This window comes from Branchiostoma lanceolatum, chromosome 19, assembly GCF_035083965.1.
Source record: "Branchiostoma lanceolatum isolate klBraLanc5 chromosome 19, klBraLanc5.hap2, whole genome shotgun sequence".
Lineage (NCBI taxonomy): Eukaryota > Metazoa > Chordata > Leptocardii > Amphioxiformes > Branchiostomatidae > Branchiostoma > Branchiostoma lanceolatum.
In genome coordinates, this window is record NC_089740.1 from 14,228,566 (window position 1) to 14,253,400 (window position 24,835).

The following is a 24,835-nucleotide window of genomic DNA, read 5'->3' on the forward strand; positions in this document are numbered from 1 at the left end:
AAATTAACGGTTCTTGGTGGATGTCAATGTGCAAATGTTGGCATATTGACGCACCAAATCCGTGGTGTTTTTTTTAATTTTGGCACTCATTTTGACAGATTAGCCAAGGTGGCTCGATGGGCGTCACACCACCGCCAGGGACCGTCAAGGTCGTGTGAAGTACCTTTCTCAAGGGCACAACGTCGGGGCATGGTGAGTATCGAACCCGGACCTATTGGTCCTGGGTCCAATGCTCTAACCGTTACGCCACGCCGACGCCATCATTATTGATTCGATTGTTCCATTAAAAACTTGTAATTTACAAAACATTTTGCCGTGCCGTGTTAGTTACAATGCATCCGTAGTTTAGAAAACACACCTAGCATCTACTAATTCCACTTGTAGCCGTCAAAAAAGTGCTAGTATCATATACTTAGCTATAGGTAATAGAAAGAAATAGAAAAATACTTTTTGGAAAAACAAGTCACTACTCTCTTAGGGAGTAATTGCAGATGTCTGAAAATCTCTTGTTTTAGATTCTTCTTTAGAAATATTTTAGGAATAACGCAATTTTTTTTCTCCATTATTAAAAAAGACAAGTTTGTAATTAATAGATATGCTAATGCTTTGAAAATTACATGAAATAACATAAGGTACCATACAGAAGTATACATTTGTATTCTGCTTTAGAAACATCTTAGGGATAATGCCAAATGTACTGTAAATGCATTTAAGTTCACATGGTTTTTATTTCGCGCTAAGGCGAAAATGGAGTGTTCACGGTGGTTTTAAGTTTGCGGCAGCGCCATAGTCACATCCTGCTACTGTATTGGACAAAAATGTTCGCGGTGGTTTTAAGTTCGCGGTGAAACGCTCGCCGCGAAACCGCGAACATAAAACCACCGCGAACATTTCTGCATTTACAGTATTCTCCTTCAACATGAACAAATTAAGTACGTAAATTCCGAATACGCTTATGTTTAGAAAAAAACCACGTAGACAGAAGTATAAATGGCGCAAAAGCGCATGAGACTTGACAAATATCTAATAGATAACATACTATTTTTGCGCAAACATCGGAAGTTTGAACACCTGTTCGCAAACATCCTACCCTGGATGTCCTGTCACCACGAGATCTAGGCTATAACGTTCAGTCACGCTGTGCGCACTCCCGCTTTGTACCACACAGGAAACGGACCACACTTACAACTCAACATGAGGTGAGCCTTTCTTCTTCAAACTTTTTTTAACGAACTCGCTCAGTGCAAGGCCGTGTGTGTGTGTGGGGGGGGGGGGGGCGCTCATCGAAGCACTGAACTAATTCTTACTGAAGCAGCATCTCTTCACCCTAGGCTAGAAACATCAATCCTCAAGACAAGCATGACTTCACTGACCTATTAGAAGAAGCAGGGGCTACGGATGCTGCTCGCGATCGGGAAATTCCCTACCACATATGGGCTGTTTCTTATTTATGTCAACTCTCTTCTCAACGTTGCCAGAGAGACATTTGATCATTGACAGTCCTTGAAAACTTTTGGTATATCTTTCATCTCCAAGTAGATCTACCGGCTGCAAAGACTGTATCCAACTGGCAAAAGGCGATTAAAACCCATTTTGCCAGTTGGATACGGTCTTTGCCACCGATAGATCTGCTTGGAGATTAGTATATCTTTACTTCTACCATGACGTGTAGACTGAAGGTAAACGACATACCACTAACTCCAATGTAACTTTTTTGATATTTAGCCATCCGCTAAATGTATTCTAAGCCGCAAGTCATGTAGGCCGTCCGCGGTCGGTATTGTACGAAGGCCCAGAACGACACCAGTGTGACTGGCGAGAAACATTTTCCGTATTGGAAATTAGGGCAGCTACCACCATTCACACCTGCTTTCTATAGCATATTTCTTCACCGTGTTGTATTATCACAGCCAGGAGGCACCCAATCTGAGTAATGAGGCTGTTGTAACGTACTCGAGGCACCTCCTCGAAAACGGGACCCCCATTTTACGTCTCTAGTTGTCGACCAGGATACCCTTCCCGGATTCTAGCCTGGGTCTCCAGTTACCAAATACTGTAAATGCATTTAAGTTCGTGTGATTTTTATTTCGCGGTAGGGAGAAAATTGGGTGTTTGCGGTGGCTTTAAGTTCGCCTTTGAAAGAATAGTAGCGCTACAGTCATAGGTGGGCAAAAATGTTCGCGGTGGTTTTAAGTTCGCGTGGAAAGCTCACCGCGAAAACCGCCAACATAAAACCATCGCGAACATTTCTGCATTTACAGTAAGTGGAAACCATATATTATAAATCACCATGACTCCCCATGAAACCTATACCTTCGTACAACCCCGCCGCTTCTTTTTCTGAGCCGTTCTCTTTAAAAACTGTTCGTTCTTTTTCCCCCCCGCCCGACCAGGGTTTTCGCAGTCTTTGCTCTGCTGGCGGTTGTCTCCGCACGGCCTGAGAGGAACGATATGAACGGCGGCACCGGAGGCATGACGGGAGGGATGACGTATGGTGCGTTACCGCTCCCCATTGGCTAAGAAAACTTGATTGACAGTTCGTTTATCGAATGTAGAGTTTATTTCAGGTCTTATCGTTAATAAAAAAAGGAGATAATTATGAATAATAGCAAACAAAAAATACAACAAACAAGTTACAAAACTCTAAGTTGAAGGGATAACCAAGTTGTCTTGAGACGAATCAAATTAATAAACATATAAATAAAAAAATTGAAGCCATTTGTGAATGGCACATGCCCACCATGCAGCATACTGAAAATCTATACCTACTTTATCTATGAACCACAGATAAGTTTCCTGGCACCTTGCAAAAACTACTTTACAGAAATGTACAAAAAGTAGTATTTTCTTACGTCAAAGTTTAATTAGTAATTCCCGTTTCTGGACAGCCACACGTACCTGCTTATCAAGGTGTAAAAAAAAACACCGATAGACTTTGATTCCAGACTAACTATACATACTATCTAACAAAAGGCGAGGATGATTATCAAAATTATTTAACAAAGAAAAATGCCAAGTTCATTCTCTTTAAGAAATAGCAATATATTAGCAATCCACACATGTGTATTACTAATCTATTGATGTTTCTTAAATAACTGATTGTAGCTGCAGGTTGTTCAGACCACTGCAGCAGCAGACAACATACAGTGTACACATAGCTCTTTAAAATTCATCGCCTGTTCTTTATCAGACGGCTGCATCCACAACGGCAACTGTCCTTACTATCTAACAAAAGGCAAAGACACTTTTTAAAAGAATCAAACAAAGATAAATGCCATTCTCTTAAAGAAATAGCAATACATCAGTAATCTACATATGCATGCTCATACATACAGCTTGAACTTTTTAACTCTTTTGATTCATTTCTTTTTCTTTACCAGACGGCTGCATCCACAACGGCAACTCGTACAACGTCGGGGACACGTTTGAAGAGGGGTGCTACCTGTGCGAGTGCCGCGGGGAGGGAACTGGCTTCGTCTCATGCACGAGCAAACCGTACGTACTTATCTATCTCTTGAAATCATGTTAAAGGTAGAGAATGTACATGATGTCTCTCTGTGTATGTATGTGTGTGTGTGTGTGTGTGTGTGTGTGTTTGTGTGTGTGTGTGTGTGTATATGTGTGTGAGTGTGTGTGTGTGTGAGTGTGTGTGTGTGTGTGTGTGTGAGTGTGTGTGTGTGAGTGTGTATGTGTGTGTGTGTGAGTGTGTGTGTGTGTGTGTGTGTGTGTGTGAGTGTGTGTGTGTGTGTGTGTGTGTGTGTGTGTGTGTGTGTAAGTAAACTGTATGTTCTTTGACACTTGTAGGTATAATTTTCGATCGAATCTTATCACTATATCATACGATTGCAGTTCGCTATCAAAATGTCCTTCAGTGGGCACGTTCATGCGTCCACGGTTAGACTTCTCGCCACGGCGATCCTCCGCTGAATGGACCAGTCCAAGTTGATGGTGCAGGGGAGCAAGGTCATCATATCCTGCAAAAGATCATCATAAAAGAGCGTTGGTTTTAAAACTTTCAGAATCCCACCGTGTACATAGGAATGGTTTATTGTGAGGGCTTTCTGACGGGTCAATGTTTTGTATACTGACTTCTTTTCGTTTTCCCAAGCATTTGGACCACACAATTGTGCAAACACCGATGGTACTAAATGTAGCTGAGGTTGTTCAACTTCCATACCCTTTCGTGTATGTGTTTAGTGCTAAGCAGAGAAGCAGTATGCATTTAGTATGAATTTGTCGAGGAATTGAACTCACCGCAAGACCAAAGCGCGCGCGGGCTCTCTACGTACCCACTAGGCTATCTGCGCTGGAATATGTCCAATCCTTCAATGGAATGGCTATGGGTAGTTGAACTAGTAGAAATTGGACTTATGGGTTGAGTTATCTGCGAAGAAGTTGGTAGCAAATGATAAACCCGCTGGCCGGCTAACTTTCTCTGGCAAATTGTTCAACCTACTGTAAATGCATTTAAGTTCTCGTGGTTTTACCTTCGCGGTAGTTTTCAGTTTGCGTTTTGGACAATAGTAGACAAGAGGGTAGGAGGGCAAAAACTTCGCTATGGTTTCAAGTTCACGGCAAAGAGCTTACCGCAAAACCCGCGAACATAAAAGTTTTAAAACCACCGCGAACATTTCTGAATTTACAGTATTTGGACAATTTTTACTATTTTCAGCTACACATGGAGTCCAGTAGAGACTAAAAAAAGGGGGGCAAGTCATAAAGGTAACGATGTCCCCATCCAAGCCATGCTTGAAAAGTATGAAGACGTCTTGAGAAACGTGTCCCACCTGTACGGTGAACCTTGACTCGAGGAGCAGGAGCTCGAACATCTCGGGGTCTCCGTCCAGGTTGTTGAGACGGGCGAACTCCTTCCCGTCCACTCGGGACATTTCTCCCTTCACCATTTGGAACACTTCGAACAGACGGGCGTTCCTGTGACAATAGACCGGACAAATGTGTAAGAAGTGGTAAATGTACAGTCAAATCCATCTATCTAGTGACCACTCAAGGGACTGGTCACAGTGGAGAGCTCGAGACGGCCACTATGTAGACAGAATTGGTAAAACCGCAAGTTGTGTCAATGGAAAAACAAAATATCACTAAGGACCCCGAAAGTGGCCACAATGGACAAGTGGTCTTAATGCAGAGGTAGTTACTAGTACATCTTTGCATTACATAGTTTGTATTGCAGTGAATATACTGCGAGTACAAATAAAATTATCACTTAATGCACGACCGTAAAAAATTCGTGTCGTATAAACTGCTTGAAATGAGGCAAAAACTACTAAAGATCTACTAAAAAAGACACATTTGATAGAAAAACTTTACTCACCCTGATACGGCAGAAGTGGGCTCTAGTAGGCTGAGCCTTCGGTTCAGTTCGTTGTCAGAAGTCACCATACGCGAGCGCTGTATTATCCTCTCGTTCTGTTGGCTGTCCTCCACGAACTGCAGTACCCAGCTCAACCGGTAGGGCCACTGCTCGGCCAGAACCACCCACGACGCCACCTGTCGTGGGCTGAGGAACTGCAGATGTCTTCTGTGCTTCAGAACTTGGACGGTCATTCTCAGCACGTGGTAGATGCTGGCGATGTGATGCGCGTTGCCCTTGACGTAAAACATGATGTCATTGAAGTCGTCATCATCGTCATCTTGAACTATGATCTGAATGACGTCACCGAGGAAGTCAATGTTGAGCTCTCCGTTTACTTTCTTTGTTCCCACGTTCTTTGGTAACAATCCATTCATAGCCTTGGCAAGGTCGTCAGGGCCGCCATCTTTGAATTTATAGGCGCCATCTTGGATCTGCTGACCGCCATCTCGGATCTGGTGGCCGCCATCTTGGATCTGGTGGCTGCCATCTTGGATCTGGTGGCCGCCATCTTGGATCTGGTGGCCGCCATCTTGGATCTGGTGGCCGCCATCTTGGATCCCGTGGACGCCATTTTGGATCTGAAGGTCACGCGGCGCATCCGGTAGCGCTGACAGGCACTTCCTAGACCATCGCCCTTGACTGTCGATCAGGAGCCTCTGACGCGCCTTGCTCCCCGCGTAGAAGGAGATCTTGCCAGGTGCCCTGGAGGAGGGGTACTCGCTGGTGATGATCCCGGCCGGGTTCCCCCGCACCACCGTGCGGAGCAGTTCCCTCCGGTTCCCCACGCTCGGCTCGGGCAGACACACGGGGACGTCAACAATCCTCTTCAAGTACTCGTATCTACAACAGAAGCAGTCATGGTTACAAACTATTGTTATCAACTTATGGTCCAGCAAGGGATCAGAACATAATCGAAAAGACGTGAAAGAACAAGCATTACAGCAAAGTGGAAAGGGTTCGGGTATTCAAAACTTCCCGTGCAAATGTCTTTTGTCATTGTCACTGAACAATACAGACGCATACGTCGACGAAAATGGAACTTTAGGTCAAAAGATACAGAATACAAAAGTTACTCAAGCAACGGGATACATTTTGTAACGGTCAGATGTTTCAGTTTGCATAGTTACTGTTAGTTGATACTTTTATACAAAACATACCCGCTTGAATTGTTGATCATGATGTCCGTGAGGCGGCTCTCCAGGCAGTTCACCACGATCTTCGGGTCCATGGCGACGATGGAGACGAAGTTCGCCCCCTTGTCCGACAGCAGGATGTTCATGGCCTCTAGAACACCCACCACGCGGTCGCCAGGGCAACAGTCCAGGTCGTCCACCACGATGATGACTCGGTATTGGACCCCGGTCACGTGTTCCAAGAACCGCAGGAGTGACGTCACTGTCTGGACCTCCGCCTTGACCTCTGACATGAAGCCCAGCTGATCGGCGAAGTCCGGTTTCTTCATCTGACTCTGCAGGGCGTCCTTCTGAGACTTGACCAGATTCTTGGCGACGTTGAAGAAGTTCTTGATATTGACGACGACGCCCAGTCCCATGACCTGCGATACCGTAGCGATGAGTGCGGTAATCTGCTGCGTTCCGTCCACCAAGACGAAGATGCCGACGAGCGAAGAAAGAATGACTACTAGTACCGCAGCCAGAAGAAACTTGAACCAGGCACATTGAAGAAGGGACTTCTTCCCACCACCCCAACCCTCGACTTGGCCCTGGAATGAAAGGATAGAACTTATGAAAATCAGAACAGACAGAAAGCTACAGCAGCCTGGAAGTTTCGGTGACCGTTTGTCACCTTACTCAAGGCAATGGTAAATTATTCTACCTCACACTGCAGCTAGGTGTCGCTGCTGCAATGTTAAGAATGCGATCCTAGATGTGACTGAATCAATATCCACCCTCATCAGAATTCATGGCTGAATGGATTGTCAGATCAATACTGCCTCCTTAATCCATAGAGTGCATCTTGATCTACTGTCATCTCTTTCTATCACCTTGGCCCCGTCCCAGTCTTATACACCGTTGTTTCTTGCAAATCAGGCCACAATTGGTGATTTTAACACACTTCACCAAAAGTTGTATAACATAGACAAGAATTTAACAGCGGTGTTCCCAAAAGACAGTGCTAGTATCTTGGTATGCAGCAATCTATAAATGGAGACATCGGTGACGAGGTCCACGTAACGTCTACACATCTACACAAGCTGCTGACGAGTACACAAAAACCCGTGACGTGTACGCACCTTGATGACTATCAGCCATCCTGTAACTATCTAGGCGGCTGATAGTTACAGGATAGCTGATAGTTACGGGGTGGCTGCAAAAAGTGTATTATTTAGCCCCCCAAAAAAGCCGCTTCAGAGCCTGCAACGGAGGCTAGCCTGGGTGTACCTTTTTCGGAAAGAAGAAGTGGATTCAGCTCTTCGGAAAGCTTACATTATAAGTCTAAAAGCTGCTGTTTCGAATCTAGACCAAGTTCATGTATAGTAACAGGCTTGAGTTGTGTTGAAATTGTTAAAAATCAGTCAAAAAGTCAAGAATTGTGACTTGCGATTGGTCGAAATTCGTCAAAATCATGGGGCATTTAGATCCTCCTATTTTGTCCTATATGTACCATGTACTATGCATCTCGACGAAAATACAGTACTAGTATGTTAGCGTATGCTGTTGTCGTACACCTTACCTCGTAACGTTCAGCTTGCGGTGTCTCCGACATGACTGGCGGCTCCACCCAGTCCAGGTAAACACCCACCTGAAAAAAGTTTTACATACATGATTAGCATCAAACGGAATCTAAAAAAAACACCTACTATTATTCCCCTGCCACATTTGACGTTTTATCTTTAGTTAAAGTAATTCTCAAATCCTTTTTTTAGTATTACATGAGACAGAGACCTGTTCAATTAATAGTAGAGTACTCCAAGTACCATTTAAAACAAATAAGGCCCATTGTCTCTTCTTTCAACTTTATGTAAAAAATGTCTAATTCCCCTCCTTTTTATCAGCTTACTTGTCTCCAACTGAAATTGCGAGTGGATGGAATCAAAATGAAATCCCACCATCCAGTACATGGGGTTGGCTTTCTGGAGAAGCGGGATCCTCTTGGAGCACCATTTGCGGATGTTCCGTCCGAACGCGTGGATCAAAGTAGCCGGCAACGCCACAAAAGCCAGGACGGTAAAGATCAAAAGCGCCTTCCATGCGGCCTGGGCGTGAACTGCACAGACGATCGTTGCTATTAGCAACAAGAGGAAGGCGACAAGCAGGTTGCAGAAGGGGACGATGGGGAACTCCGTTTTCTGGTTTTGTTTCTTTTTCCGCTTCAAGTTCTGTTTCAGCCCGTCGACTTCACCCTTGATGTACTCCTTATGGGCTTCCCTCTTCTTCTCAATCACTCCGTTCACTTCGTCTGAAAGATACGGGAAGAAGTTAGTCTCTGAAAAATGCTAGCCTAGGCCTATCAGTTTAGCACCACTAACAATCTAACATGTCAATGTCTTGCCTATGTCGCTCAAGGTGTCTTATATTTTTCCCTTGTCGACGGTTCTTTCTCAGACTTTGTAGTTTTTTGGGGATACTTACTGTACTTTAAGACTTCTAAATATGCAGGTAACCATCACTACCAAGTTTGTGGAATATTTGATTGCCTGGTGCTGTCTAAATATGAAAAAAAAACTCAAAATCAGTAATGCCTTGCTTATACTAGTCAGTGGCTATTTGTGACCATTGCCTAGTGGAAGAGCTGCTAGACGAATGATTTAGTTAATTATAATCTGCAGTAGTGGTTATATTGAGAAAATTACCAAAAGAATACAAGGCAATCAGAGATGACGAACGTCGCAAACTCAGTCAGGTGACTACGAACATTCTATTCCCGCGTTGCCATAGTGATGCTAGAACCTCTCACCTTTGACCTGTCCGAGGAGGTGCGTCTTGCCCATGCCGAAGTCGCCGTACACTCCCACCGTCAGCGGCATCTCGGTTCGCTCGTCCGTCACGATCTCGGCGATGCTTCGGGCGTAGATGTCGTAACCTAGCGGGTCTCCATCGCCGCCACTACTGCTGGTACCGTTTCTTGAGGGTGAAGATTTCTTCTCTTTGCGTTCTGGTAAATCATCTAGAAATAGGTGTAAGGGAGAATATCTTTATAGAATCTGAGAGTAGGACCAACTTGTGCTACAAGCTGTACAAGTGTGCTGCCCTTTCCTTCGCCCACCTTAGTATAGCTACCACTTCTACCACACGTTGTAAAAGAGTGCATACCTTTCCTTCTTCGACTCAGCATGCATGTAGCTACAGCTTCTACCACACGCCGTACAAGAGCGCTGTCTTTTCTTTCGCCCGTCTCAGTGGTACACGTGGTACAAGTGGTAGAAGCGGTAGCAATACTGAGATGTCTTACATAGAAACTATGCATAAAACATGTCGTGGTAGTTTTAAAGACGACATGGAAGAATATAGCATACTTTTTAGCTCACCTTCTAGTATCACCGGAACTACGCCAGAACTGTTGATGTGGCTTATGTCTCCATTTCCGGTCGGTTCTGCATCGACTCGTTCCCCGGGTCTTCCGGTTCCCGCCTGCTCGTGCACAGCTGCCAACTGCGTCGCTCCGCAAACCGAACTCGCGCTCTTCTTCCTAGTCTCCTCTTCTTTCACAGCGGCTGTGTTGTGTGCCGTGGAAAGGGGATCGTTCATTTCTACCGTGCGATGGGGTTGCTGGGATGGACTTTCTGTTTCCTTCTCGTCGAGAACGAAAACCGAACTCGCGCTCTTCTTCCAACTTTCCTCTTCTTTCACGGCGGTTGTGTCGCGTGCCGTTGAAAGGGGGTCGTCCATTTCTACCGCGCAGTGGGTCTGTGGGTATGAACTTTCTGCCTCATTCTTGTCGAGATAGATCAAAGACTGTGCAGACGACCAGCTTTCGAGTGAGCCGTAGACTGCTGCAGCGCCATTCTGGAAGTTAAAGTCTTTTTGCTTCGAAACCTCGATCTTGTCTTCAAACTCTGAAGACGTCTCATGTTCGCTAAGATTACTTAATAAAGAGAAATTCGACCCTCGTTCCAATTCTGTCCTGGTGATATTTGCCGTCCTCGTTCCCAGCTCCTCTTCAGTGCTGCTCGGGTTGTTGTCTGCATGAAGTTTCTTGTAGCGGACATCCGGTATTTTCCACGGACCCGACAGTCGTTTCGTCGATTCATCCATGTTGCTGCTTGATGCTAAAGCCTAAGGGTCAAATGTAGAAAATAGATTTTTTTTCAAAAGTAATTCATAATTTTGAGCTTGAAAGTGACACGATAAGAAAACTTTAAACGGGTGTTAAAACGTGCACAAACAAGCAAATAGTCTTTACCGAAAATTCCATAGTTGATGAGGTTCAAGGGTGAATAAGAAATGATAACAGCGATCATAATTGTATAGAATGAAGCAAAGGCTATCTAAAAGAAGCGAGAAAAGGTACTATACTCCTATTATTACATAAAAATCGGCTTTGCTACAAACAAAAAAAGACAAAGACAACTCGACAAGTCACTACACTATATCTATATTGTCCAAATACCTTTATCCGACTAGCCCACCGTAGTACACAAGAAGAACGCATGCAAAAGGAATAAGATTTAGCAAATACTAAAAGCAACGTAATCAATTACATGCAACGACAAAGGGAACTGTACTTAAAGTTGAGTATGTAGCACATAAATCGCATCCCACATCTTCACTACGCAAACATCACACTCTAGTACTAGCTAGTATCCTTTTTTTTCAAATATTTAGGAAATACCTTTCTGTAAATGTAGCGATGTCTTCTTGTCTTGAAATGTGAAATTTCGGAGGTACTCGAGCTCCGAAAAGCGTGTTCACGTCACAAATGTTGCTCACGAATAAACAACAAGCAGGAAATCAGCAGCATTTGGTTGTGACGTCACGAGAAGTTGTCTTTACTTGCTTTGTTATGTTTAATAGACAATTGGTGCACGTCTGGTAGTAAAAGGGGATGTTAAACTTGTCTGTCGTACTTTCCGTTATACTTTTTACAGCTATGGCTGTTTTATACAAATTATGAAAATTTATCCCTATCGAAAAGAAGAAGTTATCAATTTTTTTCCTGTCAACAAAAACAGCGAAACAGGTTACTAGTAACAAGCATAAAGAACACAATCAAACTTGGCAATGTGTCCGAATAGAGTGTCACGTGGTATTTAGAAACTGGTTCAACCGGTTTGTTTGAACTGATTCCGGAAAAATGATAGCAAAGAAACGCATTTGAATTTTTTGTACACATTTTTTTCTCCTTCCAGATTACCAGATTTCTTATGGTACATTTCCTTCTATTCTACTGTTCTACCCTTTTCTTACCAATCAACTTAAAGATACGATTCACTCTCTTCGTTTTACAGAAATTTGTTGCAGATTTCGTTACCGTTTGTTAAATCATCGTGTCCTGTTCCTAAGTTTCCCCTGCTTGAAGTGAGCTACACCTCTAGCATTTTAAGAACCTACCGTACTTATCGATAAGTTTGTCCCGGTGTGAGTGGATCAAACCTTACAGTCTGGTCTATGGCAGCTTACTATTGTACCTACTGTACGAAATGGTTGTGTTACGCCTTAGATATTACATTAGTATGTTTGAGGCGTTTTGAGGAATTCTTAACAATAGCATTTGTAGTTAAGTACGGAGATAGATTTTCTCAGTTAGTACCCTATTGTAAAGCGATGACTTGTGTAAGTTGGTATGACGTCAAGATGACGTCAACAAGACTTATAAGGTGATGCAAAAAGCTATATTCTGATGTACCCCTACAGATGCCCTCCGATGACCTACCAGCCCGGCTGTACTCCAGTCCAGGTCGGCTGCTGTTACGAGATGCAGTGTGGATCTGGCACCGGTACCGGCACCGGGACAGTTAGTAAGTACCACACTAGGCTAACACACACAAATACACAGTCACGCACACACACACACACACAGACAGACCCACACACGCCATGTTTTTGTTTATTGTTTAACCAGGGGTTGTTACATACTGCCTATTAATGGCGTTTCTCAATGTGCCCTGTACAATTTCAATGTACCGGACACATACGCGTACACACATTCATACACCCGTACACACACGACGACACGCATACACATACACGTACACGTACTCAAATGCTGTTGCGAGATGCAGTGTGTGTGTTTGTGTGTGTGTGTGAAAGAGAGAGAGAGAGAGAGAGAGAGAGAGAGAGAGAGAGAGGCAGCTAAAGAGAGAGCTGCAAATACACACGCAGACACAGACAGACAGAGAGAGAGAGAAAGAGAGTTCAAGCACAGATGCACACACACACACACACTCTCACACACGCACACAAACACACATGCCTACATACAAACATACACATCGGTAAGAAGCAAGTTTTCGTTGAGCTAATATTGATAAGTTAGTATTGATAAGTTAATATTGTTAACCAGCCTAAATGCCGGTAGCTGTGGATGTATGCCAGGCTAACGGTGTAACCTACCAGATCGGCCAGCAGTGGTACATGCTGTAGTTAATATCGATAAGTTAGTATTGATAAGTTAACATTGTTGACCAGCCCAGACGCCGGTAGCTGTGGATGTGTGCCAAGCTAACGGCCAAACCTACCAGATCGGCCAGCAGTGGTACAACATGTTGTAGTTAATATTGAAAAGTTGATATTGATAAGTTAATATTGATAAGTTAACATTGTTAACCAGCCTAGACGCCGGTAGCCGTGGATGTGTGCCAAGCTAATGGCCAAACCTACCAGATCGGCCAGCAGTGGTACAACATGTTGTAGTTAATATTGATAAGTTGATATTGATAAGTTAATATTGACAAGTTAACATTGTTAACCAGCCCAGACGCCTGTGGCTGTGGATGTGTGCCAGGCTAACGGTCAGACCTACCAGATCGGCCAGCAGTGGTACATGCTGTAGTTAATATCGATAAGTTGATATTGATAAGTTGATATTGACAAGTTAACATTGTTAACCAGCCCAGGCGCCGGTAGCTGTCGATGTGTGCCAGGCTAACGGTCAGACCTACCAGATCGGGCAGCAGTGGTACATGATGAACCAGGGCTACACGCTCATCTGCACCTGCGAGGGCAACGGCACCGGCTACTACTCCTGCAACCCCTCCAGTAAGTATCGCTGGTGACCGTTTCTGTTGCTTTTTTAAACAAGTTTTTTCTCGCTCTTTTTATTCCCAGGTCATAGCTTATATAAGAATAAGTAGCCATAGATTGAATATAGAAACAGGTAGATACTTTAATGTAGCTCCCGACCAAAGGTTTTGCCCATTCTGTCCAAATCGAATTGAAGATGAGTTTCACTTTATTATGGAATGCTCTAAATATGATGCTCTACGCGATGAGTTATTCACCTTTCTCAATTCAAGTACTTCAGATTTCAAGACACTCGATGCCAAAGATAGATTTGACTATATATCTAAATGCAACAGCTCATACAGTTTTAAAATAGGCAAATATATAAAAGATTGTTTTGTTATTAGAAAAAATAAGATACTCAAAATTAGCCCAACTTGAATCACGTAAATCATAAAAAGATATTGATTTTCTTGTAGCGAATAGTTTTATTCCAAACTTATGTCATGTGCTATGTTTACTGTTGCTGCCATACTTTGTACCTGCTACAATAAAGTTCTTCATGATAACATTTAGTAGCTCTTCTTCACTACCTTAAGTAAGTACCAGCAATCACAGTGTTACAGAACCTCTCGCTGTCAGGAGCTGATTTGGCCTCCTCCCTAACAGCGTCTAACTCGAGATAACCATTCTCTATCCTGGAGTCACCAAAAGGAGCCTAGGGTTTTTTATCACCATGAAAACCAGTTCATCAATACATCCTCATGATTTTTTGTCATTGTGGAAACCTGTCATTACACCTCCGACGTTAACACCATGATAACAGACAGTTGCTGTATATAGTGTCTTTCTTCTCATTCAAGACCAGTGGAAGAATAGCTCACCCGTGCTCGAGATCACCTTTTTACAAGGCGTTTTCATGCTGCCAATCAAGACGTTCCTTACCATGGCGTTTTTCTTTCCCCTCCCTCAGACAACCCAGCGAACGAGCGGTGCGTGTACGAATGAATACCGGGAATCGAACCAGTGACCTTTCACTTTTTTATGACTTGTTTTTCTTTCCCCTCCCCCAGACAACCCAGCGAACGAGCGCTGCGTGTACGAATGACTGCCGGGAATCGAGACAGTGACCTTTCTCTTTTTATAAGTTGTTTTTCTTTCCCCTCCCCCAGACAACCCAGCGAACGAGCGGTGCGTGTACGAGGGCCAGTCCTACACCGTGGGCCAGACCTGGCAGATCCAGTACCAGGGATACACCCTCACCTGCACATGCGTGGGGGAGGGCAGCGGCAGGGTCACCTGCGCATGAGCGAGGGGCAAAGGTCAACACGTCGAGTGGATGACGTCATGAAATAGATTCTGCCTACCCTGTGCAGACTTGCACACTCAATTCATAACAGCACTACTTTCTTTCTTCTTACATCCCATTCTTTTCTTCCTTTCATTTTCATTCATTTCTCTCTTGTTTCTTTTCATTTCTCTTGACTGAATATTTTCTCACTCCCAACTTCTTTTCTGGTTGGATTCCTTTTTTTGTCTTTTCTCTTTTCTGATCGCTTCAAAATAAAAGCACAAAGCAATGGTTTATGAGTAGCGTGATTTATTGTATTTCATTGTTAATATAACATTGGCATAATTTGAATACACATCTATCTGTGTGGCTACCACACGGAACATATCGAAGCACAGATTCAAAATGTGCATGCTCCCTTCTAAAAAAATCGGCCAGAACCGGATTTGTACATTTCTCATTATGTAATATACGATGTCAGATGAACTTTCCATCTAGTGATACACGAACTTGTGCCTCCTGGTGTGATATTCCTGATCGTGGAAACATTTCCACATGCGCGCCAGCTTGTATCAACCTATATAACCTCCTTGCTTAGATGCTAATCAATGGCAAAATTAAAATGCCTTCCCGGCTCCGTCGGGACGGTGGACGATACCGACTTCTGACACAGTTGGAGAACACTTTATTTCTCATTGCGTAATATACGACCTCAGATGAAGTGTCATTCTAGTGATACACGAAGTTGTGCCTCCTCTTGTGGTACTCCTTATCGTGGAAGCATTTACGCATGCGCGCCAGCTTCTAGGCTAGTGATACACAAAGTTCTGCCTCCTGGTGTGGTACTACTGATCGTGGAAGCATTTACGCATGCGCGCCAGCTTCTAGGCTGGTGATACAAGAATTTGCACCTCCTAGTGTGGTACTCCTGATCGTGGAAGGATTTACGCATGCGCGCCAGCTTCTAGGCTAGTGATACACGAATTTGTGCCTCCTAGTATGGTACTCCTGATCGTGGAAGCATTTACGCATGCGCGCCAGCTCCGCGTTACGATGCTCCTCCAGGGTGGACCACAGTGACGTCGTCTCCGACTGCTTCTCTCGGAGAATCTCGCGAGAGTTGGCCTGCAGCCGCTGACACTTCAGCGGGATCTGCGCGTTCAGCTCTTCCGCGTTGTGCCCGATGACGTCATCTATCATGCCTTGGAAATATAGAAATGGGAAGGGGTTAAGTATTGGCTTTTTCTTAAGGTTTAACTAATAGTCCATAAGACCCAGAGTGTGACTGACACATGGCCCAAGATCAACCCATGTCAAAGGAACACCCATACCCAGCTTAATTCTCCCATTCTACATACCCACTCAACACCCATGCCCCATACCAACATATACCACAGTCCCCAGACCCACCCAGCCTACAGATCCTCCCATGTTCCAGACCCATTCATGCTCGAGACGATTCAAATATGCCCCAGACCCACCCCTGCATTAGACACCATTCCGAAGATCCACCCCTGCCCAAAACCCACGCCCCTAAATCACCCATGCCCCATACTAACACATGCAGCCACACCCACCCCTTTTTCAGACAGTCCTCACATGGCCTATACCAACCCAGGCCCTATGCGTCTGGTTCATTTCACAGACCCATCCATGCCTGACCCGCGCCCAAGAATCACCCATGACCCCGAGCAGACCCACCCTTGTCCCGGGCCTCCGTAGCTAGCAGCGGCTGCAGTCCATTGGTCAGTTTCTCTGCTGCGGGGCTTCCAACCCTGCGGGGCAGGGAGTAGGTCCAGTACTCGGATCCGAAAAGCGCCATCTTGCGGTAGTGCGGGTTCAGCACCACGCCTGCGTGGCTCCAAACCTGGGGAATGCAAACATTACAGATCTTTTCAGATTTCTTTTCGTGTCTTTTTGATACAAAAACAATTTCCTGAGAGACATGCACTTGCACACACACACACACACACACACGCACACAGATACGTACATATACACACACATACACACACGCGCGCGCGCGCGCACACACAAACACAGACGAGTCGAAATAAAACCATATCCCTATAAGGTTTAGTAAAAGTACCTGGTCTGCGGCGAGCGCCATCATGACCCCTCCCGCTCCCGCGTTCCCCTGCAGCGCCGCCACCGTCACCTTACTGCGCATGCGGAATATCGCCTTCACTACGTCATCGATGGCGGTGATGTTAGCCCAGGATTCGGTGACGGCACATTCGGAGTTCTCGATGACGTTGAGGTGAATGCCGTTACTGAAGAAGTTATACCTGTACATGGGCAAGTTAGATATGTTTTCCTTAGCTGGCAATCTCAAGACGTTCTCAACGTACTTCAATCAGTGTTAAGATGTTGGTAAAAGAAACTATAGTGTCCTTAGAAAAAAAAAGGTTTTCGTCGACAAAGGTAAGACATCCTGGTAGTAAGATGACCATAGAACAGTTTAGATCTCCTGTTATACACCTCTAAATCTGATTTAATAGGTTAGATTAGTTAATGATGAGTTAATAAAGTTGATAAGTTGGTGCATACCCTCCCATCAAGACGACCATAGAACAGCCAGATTCTCACTCTACACCCTTAAAATCTGGTTAATAAGTTAGATAAGTCAATGGTAAGTTGATAAAGTTGATAGGTTAGTGCTCACCCTCCCATCAGGACGACCATCGAGCAGCCAGGGTCCCGCTCTACACCCCACAGGATGTGCTCCAGCCTCCTGCACTGATCCGTGCTCATTGCGCCGTTGTAGAAGTCGAAGTGCACGAAGCAGACGCCGTCTTGGCGCGTCGTCCAGACGTCTTGGAACGTCTTGGGCCTGGCGCCGTAAGGAAGCGGCCCGCAGGGGGTGATGGGAAGGGGTGTGACGTCATTTGATGGTAGGACAGACGTGGCGGGAAGCTTCAGACTGGATTTCTTAGGGGAGCCCTAGAATAATAGAGAAGGGGAGGGGGGTCTGTTACAATGTACATTTACAGCACAAGGTGTCAAGTGGATTAGGAGGTTGATAGTGCAAAGCTTTTCTTAATTCTTTTTATGATATACTATTGTGAACAATAGTCACTTTCATGAATGCTATGATAGAAACTCATAGTGATCCAGTTCAGTGACTAATCTGGTTCACACTGCAAGTGTTTTTACCATTTTTAGGAGGTAGCGATGGGCACGGGTCTTAAAGGATTTAAGGCCCCGTGCGCTACTGTCTCGGACCAAACTGTCCTGAAGCGCATTCCAGGTGCAAATGGATGCTTCAAATTGTTTTCTGAAGGGAGGCCTGGAAAAAATGGGGGGGGGTGCTGTTTCAACGCATATTAAAATTAACATGTGCCATGTGGATTAAGACTACTATGCACTACTAGTATATTATGCACCTTAAGATGGGAGATCCAGACGGCGGAGTCTTCTCCACAGGCCACCAGGACAGCGCCGTTCCTCCTTCCGATGACGTCACCAGGGATGACGTCATACGCCCGCTCCTTTTTCAGACGCCGCACCATGTCAGGATCACCTTCCACGCATGCGCCGAACAGCACAAACTCGCGCTCCTGTAGCTGACCTGTCATTGCATTTAGCAAAATTTAATCGAAAACATGCAACCTTTATCAGCATCATGATCAAATTTTTTCAATGGTTTAGGTATATCGATTTTTTTGCTCATTATCTTCGCCGAGTACTTGTACTCGGAGAGGATTATGTTTTCGGTTGAAAAATCTGTTGGGTGGGTCTGAATGTATGTCAGGAGCATAACTCAAGAAAACTTCAATGAATCTTTATGATTTTTGGTAGGTGTGTAGTGGTTGTGTAAAGGAAGGTCAAGTTCGAAAATGGTTTACCTTGCGTTTTTCAATAGTACTGCAGCGGACTTAGCATTTTTTTGTGTTTGTATGTAGGCAAAAAAAGTGACGGAAACGTTGATGGATCTTCATGATTTTTTGCAGGTGTGTAGATGTTGTGAAAACGGAGGTCAAGTTCAAAAATGGTTCTCCTGGCACTTTCCGTCGGTACTGCAGCGGGCTTTGTGTGGATGTGAATTTTCTTGTGGACAACATAACTCAAGAAGCTGTTGATGGATCCTTATGATATTTAGTGGATGGGTAGGATTTACCGAAAGGAAGGTCAAGTTCGATAATGGGCCTTCTAGCGGGTACCAAAGGTACTGCAGCAGAGCTTCAAAATTTAGGGGCATATTTTCTGAAAGTGCTATGGTCATGATTTTTGTGTGGTAGATAGTTCATGCCACAGAAAGTAAGTTCTGTAAATTTTGGCCCCCTAGCGGCTTGTTAAGAACCGCAGTGGGTGTTTTTGTTTTGACATTCGGACATGAATAACTTGAGAATGGGTTGACAGAACGTCGTGATGTTTGGTATGTAGAGAGCTCGGATGGTGCTTTACATAATCAATGACTAATTATGCAAATAAGGAGCTAATTTGCATAATTAGTCAGGAAAGTTTGTTAACCCACTGCCTTTCAATGGGACATGGGACAGTGTCAGGTCATGTAAACAGATAGCCTTGCATGAACGTACATGTAGGTCAAATAAATAAACTATTCTCCAAGCAGAGGTGTGGGTCCTGCTGGTTTTTGACGCGTTCAGTTTAAGCATTTTTGTTCAACACGGTTGGCGACATAACGAAATAGGGACAAAATAGAAAGCCTGACTAGAAACACCTAAAAACGTGCCAGATTTATTCTATTCATATGTATTGACTGTACTATTTCATCATCACTTTCAACTTTCAACACTGCCATATCGAACCTTTGTGGCCCATATAATATCAACATACTCATATTTTTTCATGACCAGTTATAACATATATCAGCACACTCTACACATATACTAGTCCTGTACCACCAAATGATTTTTAACCCTATCTTAACTGGACTCATTCGCCCAATCATAACGTCCAAATGGTATGGTGCATGATCAAATTTGCAGGGGGTGATAGGCACGTAAATATAAATCACTTTCCATAATAAGCCTTGATTATTTGGCGAAGATAATGTGTTTGTGGAACTCTAGTTTGCTCTATTTCCTGATTGCTCGTGTGTTTTACATGGCGAAGCTACGGTAAAACACGCCTAAGCCGACCCGTAGAGACTGGTGGCCAGGCTACGTACGAGCCTAGCACCAGGCCGGTGCTTACCTTGCATGGCCACACGGAGCCCGCCCAGCGCGCCCGGCTGGGAGTCGCAGGCCCGCACGGCCCGTGCCACGTCCTCCGCCGCCTGCGCCCAGTCCACCTGCCGGTCCGCCGCCGTCAGCTTCCGCTTCAGATCACCGCACACCTGGAAGAAATGATAGCATGACGGTTAGGGTCGTTAAGTCAGAATCTAAGGGTTCTTGGTTCAAACCCGTAGCATGTTCCAATGACTCACCCTTGAGGAAGGTAATCTCCAAGCAGATCTACACGGTGCACCGAAAATCGTATATGCTAGCCAGAGAAGATCCAGTCAGCCAGATAAGCTCCAGTTCGCCCCGTATCTTATCTGGCTGACTGGATCTTATCTGGCTAGCATATACGATTTTCAGTGCCCCGTGTAGATCTGTTTGGAGATTATGAGGAAGGTGCTTGACGCCAATTTTCTAACTTTAGTTGACGTCTGCTAGGGATGTTTTTTTCCGTATATATGTGAAGATATATTTAACTAACACTTCAATGTACTGTCAAAAAGATAGGAAGATACATAGGAACTTAGGAAGAGCAAGACCCAAGAGTGAAAGATAGAAAACACGGTAAACCGATTGTTCGTCTAGTCGCTGGCATCCATACGACTTCTGGGCTAGAAAAGGGTCTCGCTAACACAAATCTAACGTACCTCCGGGTGCCCATAGTCCAGTGGTGTTGGCGGTACGCCTTGATCCCAAGCGTCTATAGCCTTCAGAACAGAGAGAACCGCCGCTTGTGTCACCTCCTTGCTGTACAGGCTGGACTTGGCCGCCTGGCGGTTCACAGGAAACTTGCAGGTGGCCCAAATGTCCCCAGCGTCCATTTCATCGTCAGCCTGCAGTACCGTCACTCCCCACTCGGTGGCGCCCCCCTGCAAGACCAAACGATGAAAAATACATTTTTTGTCAATCAATTCTCTTTCTCTTACTACTCCTTTGATTGTTTTCGCAACACTTGCACATACAAAGAAACGTACACAAACATACACACAAACACACACACACACACACTTACTCACACACACACATACAACCACACACATGCACAAACATACACATATACAAACACGTGCACAAATACACACACATACAGACAGAACGTATTTGTGAACAGTCAAATACAAACATATACACAAACATACGCACGCGCACACACACAAACACACGCACGCACACACACACACACACACACACACACACACACACACACACACACACACACACACACACACACACACATACATAAAGATGACAGTAATGACATCCCTACCTTCAGTGCCCAGTCTATGGATGAGGGTCCCCTGTCCCCAGGGATGCCCGGATGTACGATGAGGACAGGCCGGGCGGGGTTGTTGTAGAGCCCGGCCGGGACCCGGCGGGTCTGGAACGGGCACAGCACCAGGTCCGGCCGGTCCGCCTCCACCGCCCGCGTCATCTCCTCGCCACGTGCGTCCTCGTGCACGGTCACGTGATGGCCGCGTGACGTCAGCTCCAGGTACAGCCGCTGGGACAGCCCGTTGAACGAGTCGCACAGGAAAGTGATTTTCCGCGGATTTCGCGCCATTTTTGCCGGACCGGGGGCGGCAAAGTCGACCCATGGTAGAGGAGAGACCTCCTGAGGCTGCCCCACTGGCTGCTGGGATATCTGCCGCAGTGTTTGCTGGGACGCCTGTCCTGATGGCTGCTGGGATACCTTTTGCGTTGTCTGCTGGGAAGTTGATCCGTGCTGAGATGACGTCACGGCTGCGCGAGCGGTAGTTCTCTGCAGGTGCAAGATGGATCGCCAGGCGGCGCGCTTGATCATGGCGGCGTTTCCGATCATCATCTTAAGAGATAATAATCAAACAGGTAAAAAGAGTTAAGAGAGTAAAACCGCCCTAACCAAGGACATTCTATATAATGTCCTTGCCCTAACACACCAGCTTCGCAGGCACGCAGCGCGACAGCAGCTTGTTGTATCACTCTGTCACACCTAACCTTTGCAGATCGAACTGAAAGTGTTGTTTAAAGCTATCTAGTGAGAATGCCCATACAGTACTTGATGACAACGAGTTACACTCTGTTTCAATTCCAGGCAAATACAGTTTTGTTCACATTTATCCTGAGTCGATAACTCTGGTTCTCGAAGGCATGACCACTTCTTGTTCTTTCATGAGCTGGTATTAGGCCCATACTAGTCGTTACGTCCATCAGTTTACTAGTCATTCTGTATATCATGCATGGTCTGGTCATATTTCTTCTGTCATTAAGTGACATCCACTGCAGGTCTGATTTCATTTGGTGAGACTAGCACGCCTGTTGTTGTTGTTCGCACAGAATCTGGCAGCTTGGTTTCGCTCCATTTACAGTCGCGTTGCTTCGTTGCAAATGCAAACATTTTACACGTGCCTGTCACGTGCCTCCGATTGACACACCCTGATTCAGTAACGTGCTTTTACGTAAATCTGGGGCATCGATGAAATACCGTTTTCATGCCACAAATCAAAGAACAACCCCTACGATTCTTGTTATAGTTCACTGATATGAAGAAAAATATCAACTAGACTACGTTGAAGTTCCTTCGTTTCAGTATAATCTTGAAACAAAAATCCGCATCACCAAGGAGACAGTTGACAAAGAAGCTATCTGAGGAGCAAACTGGAGCTAGAATAGAACGGATACTAGTTACATGTCGGGTCGTCATTTTGGAGCCAGTGGTCCCTTGTATGCGGGAGCGTCAGGCGTAAGCTTTTAGTGTCAAACCTCGGAAAGAGAAGAAAAAAAAACGAACACGTACCGAGTGCACTTCTTCTCCAAAGTTCAGAGCTCCAAGAAAACTGGTCCGATATTGTTCTTGTTGTTTTTATAGACTTCAACAGAGCGAAACGAGGTCAGTTCTTAGCTAGAATTTGTTGATAAGTTGTTCTTATATAAGCTGTGTGGCTTATCTGGATATGCCCCGGGGCGTTTGAGATTATCTGGATATTCCCTGGAGCTTTTGAGCTTACAAGGCTCTCAGTAAGTGCACATTTATCGAGAAGCGAACCCTAGTAAATGTTGAAAGTTTGGTTTCAGGTCGAGCTGTCGGTAGCATCCTATGCAGACCTTCTGTTTTTTTATGGATTATGCTTGGCTCATCTTGGCTGTTTTCTGATCCCTGGTGTGTTTTTATGACCAAACTTCATTGGTACCCCCCAAAAAATGGGCCTATGCCAAGGAAAGTAATGAGGAAAAATTAGATATACACGTTTTTCTCATGGAGGTCAAAATAAGAGTGAAAGAGGCGAAAAGTATTAACGTGCTATGAAAAATATAGGTCCGTTTTACGCTATCATGTTGCTACTAGTTTGAATCACGCAGACAGGTTGATAGATCAAACTTGTAACATCACAAGTGGTGACGAGAGGCCAAAGCTGTTGTCATGTCAATAATGAGCTCAATGCGTTGCTGTCTACCGAAGAAAGTATAGCTCACCTTTGTCTTTGTTGTTACTGAACGCTCTGTGACTGTCTTTCCCGTGGACACAATTGTACAAAGTCGGTAACAGTCAGGAATTGAACCCGTGACGCCTGGATCCTAGATCCTGTAATGCATTAGACCAAGGACGTCCCAAGGTCTAGGTATCAGAACCATACTTTTAACACTAGCTTTCTGTATTCATTCTGTCTTTCTCGAGAAAGATTTATCGTAAAATGGCCTAGGGCGAAGGTAGCAAGTCTGCGTGTAAAGTTTAAAGTTTAATCTTCTCTGTATAGGGGTTTACGGAATCTATGACGCTTGAACCCTAAGCAAGCCTGTCGCGTCATTTCTGAAAGAGCCTTCCTTGACAGAATGCATACAGAAAGCTAGTGTAAAAAAGTATGGTTCTGATAAATAGACCTCGGAACGTCCTTGGTCTAATGCATTACAGGATCTAGGATCCAGGCGTCACGGGTTCAATACCTGACTGTTACCGACATTGTGTCGATGAGAAAGACAGTCACAGGACGTTCAGTAACAACAAAGACAAAGGTGAGCTACATTTTCTTTGGTAGACGTAGCAACGCAGTATGCCAAAAACACCAGCAAGCGTGAATGGATTTAATCAATTAGTGACATTTCAAGTGAACAGCCCACCGTGTACGTATACTATTAAAGTATAGTCACAGTGCCTCTGGTGGGAGGGGTTCTAGTACCAAAAACAACAGCTAAACATAGAAGTCGGACTGAAAACACAACCACACTCACCGCAGTCACGTTCACAGCAGGTGGTCTGTAGACTTTCAGTAGTCTCCAAGCAGACCCAACGGTTGCAAAGACCATATCCAACTGGCAGAAGGAGTTTTTTTGCAATCCGGGTGCCTGACAACTTCCCTGGCTGACTAGAGCTTCTCTGGCTAGCTTGTACGATTTTGGCACCGTGGAGATCTGCTTGGAAATTAGACTTCCAGGACACAGAATTAATCTCTCTTCTGGGAGCAGACAGACGCGGACTACTTAACAACATGTGAGATTGTGTCCCTGATAATGATATCAGACAATGGCAGTGCCGAAACAATGACCTTAATGCGTCACGATAACCACGTCAGCCAAGAGGGGAGGTGGGTTCACACGAGTGCGCGTATTCAAGCCCGCATGAGTTCTGTATTGACATTCTTTTGGGTTTAGTTATAGGTATACTTTGCTGGGAAGGAGTTGCTTTTCACTGTAACCCACCGTTGTATAGTTTGGTTATCGAACCTAGACTATTTTTCGGTCGGAAACTTAGCCAAAGACAACAAAAACAGACATTAAACCTGTTGAACAAGTGGTGGGGGGGGGGGCAGTGTCACGATGTCGTCGAGTTCATTTAAAGTTGAATTCTTTTGGCTCATTTCCAGCTGTATATGGCAACTTTTCAGGGCCG

The 24,835-nt window shown here is 44.9% G+C and overlaps 4 protein-coding genes and 1 long non-coding RNA gene across 5 annotated transcripts; 2 read left to right on the forward strand and 3 right to left on the reverse strand.

Annotated features, from left to right (window-relative positions):
- Positions 1 to 1,111: 1,111 nt before the first annotated feature.
- LOC136425168 (fibronectin-like) lies at positions 1,112 to 13,327 on the forward strand. Its single transcript, XM_066413965.1, has 5 exons — positions 1,112 to 1,199; positions 2,394 to 2,494; positions 3,381 to 3,495; positions 12,190 to 12,293; positions 13,248 to 13,327. The coding sequence occupies exons 1-5, from the start codon at positions 1,195 to 1,197 to the stop codon at positions 13,325 to 13,327; spliced, it is 405 nt and encodes a 134-aa protein (XP_066270062.1). The 5' UTR covers positions 1,112 to 1,194.
- LOC136425809 (kinase D-interacting substrate of 220 kDa B-like) lies at positions 2,542 to 10,460 on the reverse strand. The gene is made up of 8 exons (XM_066414751.1): positions 9,864 to 10,460; positions 9,293 to 9,502; positions 8,445 to 8,794; positions 8,028 to 8,137; positions 6,532 to 7,116; positions 5,333 to 6,214; positions 4,788 to 4,932; positions 2,542 to 3,974 (listed from the first exon to the last, which is right to left on the reverse strand). Exons 1-8 carry the CDS (start codon positions 10,222 to 10,224, stop codon positions 3,882 to 3,884), a joined length of 2,736 nt encoding a protein of 911 aa, XP_066270848.1. The 5' UTR covers positions 10,225 to 10,460; the 3' UTR covers positions 2,542 to 3,881.
- A 59-nt stretch (positions 13,328 to 13,386) lies between the features above and the next one.
- LOC136425339 (uncharacterized) lies at positions 13,387 to 15,080 on the forward strand. The gene is made up of 2 exons (XR_010753999.1): positions 13,387 to 13,533; positions 14,670 to 15,080. It is a non-coding gene; the product is annotated as an uncharacterized lncRNA (long non-coding RNA).
- LOC136425338 (hydrogenase maturation factor HoxX-like) lies at positions 15,081 to 17,103 on the reverse strand. The gene is made up of 3 exons (XM_066414188.1): positions 16,878 to 17,103; positions 16,490 to 16,655; positions 15,081 to 15,990 (listed from the first exon to the last, which is right to left on the reverse strand). The coding sequence occupies exons 1-3, from the start codon at positions 17,082 to 17,084 to the stop codon at positions 15,758 to 15,760; spliced, it is 606 nt and encodes a 201-aa protein (XP_066270285.1). The 5' UTR covers positions 17,085 to 17,103; the 3' UTR covers positions 15,081 to 15,757.
- A 346-nt stretch (positions 17,104 to 17,449) lies between these two features.
- LOC136425169 (hydrogenase maturation factor HoxX-like) lies at positions 17,450 to 24,584 on the reverse strand. The gene is made up of 6 exons (XM_066413966.1): positions 24,178 to 24,584; positions 21,242 to 21,796; positions 20,622 to 20,843; positions 19,949 to 20,090; positions 18,175 to 18,359; positions 17,450 to 17,731 (listed from the first exon to the last, which is right to left on the reverse strand). Exons 1-6 carry the CDS (start codon positions 24,250 to 24,252, stop codon positions 17,450 to 17,452), a joined length of 1,461 nt encoding a protein of 486 aa, XP_066270063.1. The 5' UTR covers positions 24,253 to 24,584.
- Positions 24,585 to 24,835: the final 251 nt, after the last annotated feature.

Bases quoted from the DNA above. Each gene is read 5' to 3' on its own strand.
- LOC136425168 (XM_066413965.1), top strand. The intron at 2,495-3,380 runs GTGCGTTACCGC...TTTCTTTACCAG, and splicing joins GACGGGAGGGATGACGTATG to ACGGCTGCATCCACAACGGC. The intron at 12,294-13,247 runs GTAAGTACCACA...ATTGTTAACCAG, and splicing joins TACCGGCACCGGGACAGTTA to CCCAGACGCCTGTGGCTGTG.
- LOC136425809 (XM_066414751.1), bottom strand. From the start codon at position 10,224: ATGGACGACCCCCTTTCAACGGCACGCGACACAACCGCCGTGAAAGAA. The intron at 6,215-6,531 runs GTATGTTTTGTA...CTTCTGTTGTAG, and splicing joins ATGATCAACAATTCAAGCGG to ATACGAGTACTTGAAGAGGA. The intron at 4,933-5,332 runs GTGAGTAAAGTT...CTATTGTCACAG, and splicing joins CCCACTTCTGCCGTATCAGG to GAACGCCCGTCTGTTCGAAG.
- LOC136425169 (XM_066413966.1), bottom strand. From the start codon at position 24,252: ATGGTCTTTGCAACCGTTGGGTCTGCTTGGAGACTACTGAAAGTCTAC. The intron at 20,844-21,241 runs GTAGGGATGTCA...TTGGTCTTGCAG, and splicing joins CCATAGACTGGGCACTGAAG to GGGGGCGCCACCGAGTGGGG. The intron at 17,732-18,174 runs GTGCATAATATA...CTATTATTCTAG, and splicing joins TCTGGATCTCCCATCTTAAG to GGCTCCCCTAAGAAATCCAG.
- LOC136425338 (XM_066414188.1), bottom strand. From the start codon at position 17,084: ATGTACAGGTATAACTTCTTCAGTAACGGCATTCACCTCAACGTCATC. The intron at 16,656-16,877 runs GTACTTTTACTA...TGCATTCCCCAG, and splicing joins TGGCGCTCGCCGCAGACCAG to GTTTGGAGCCACGCAGGCGT. The intron at 15,991-16,489 runs GTGGGTCTGCTC...TATATTTCCAAG, and splicing joins TACGGAGGCCCGGGACAAGG to GCATGATAGATGACGTCATC.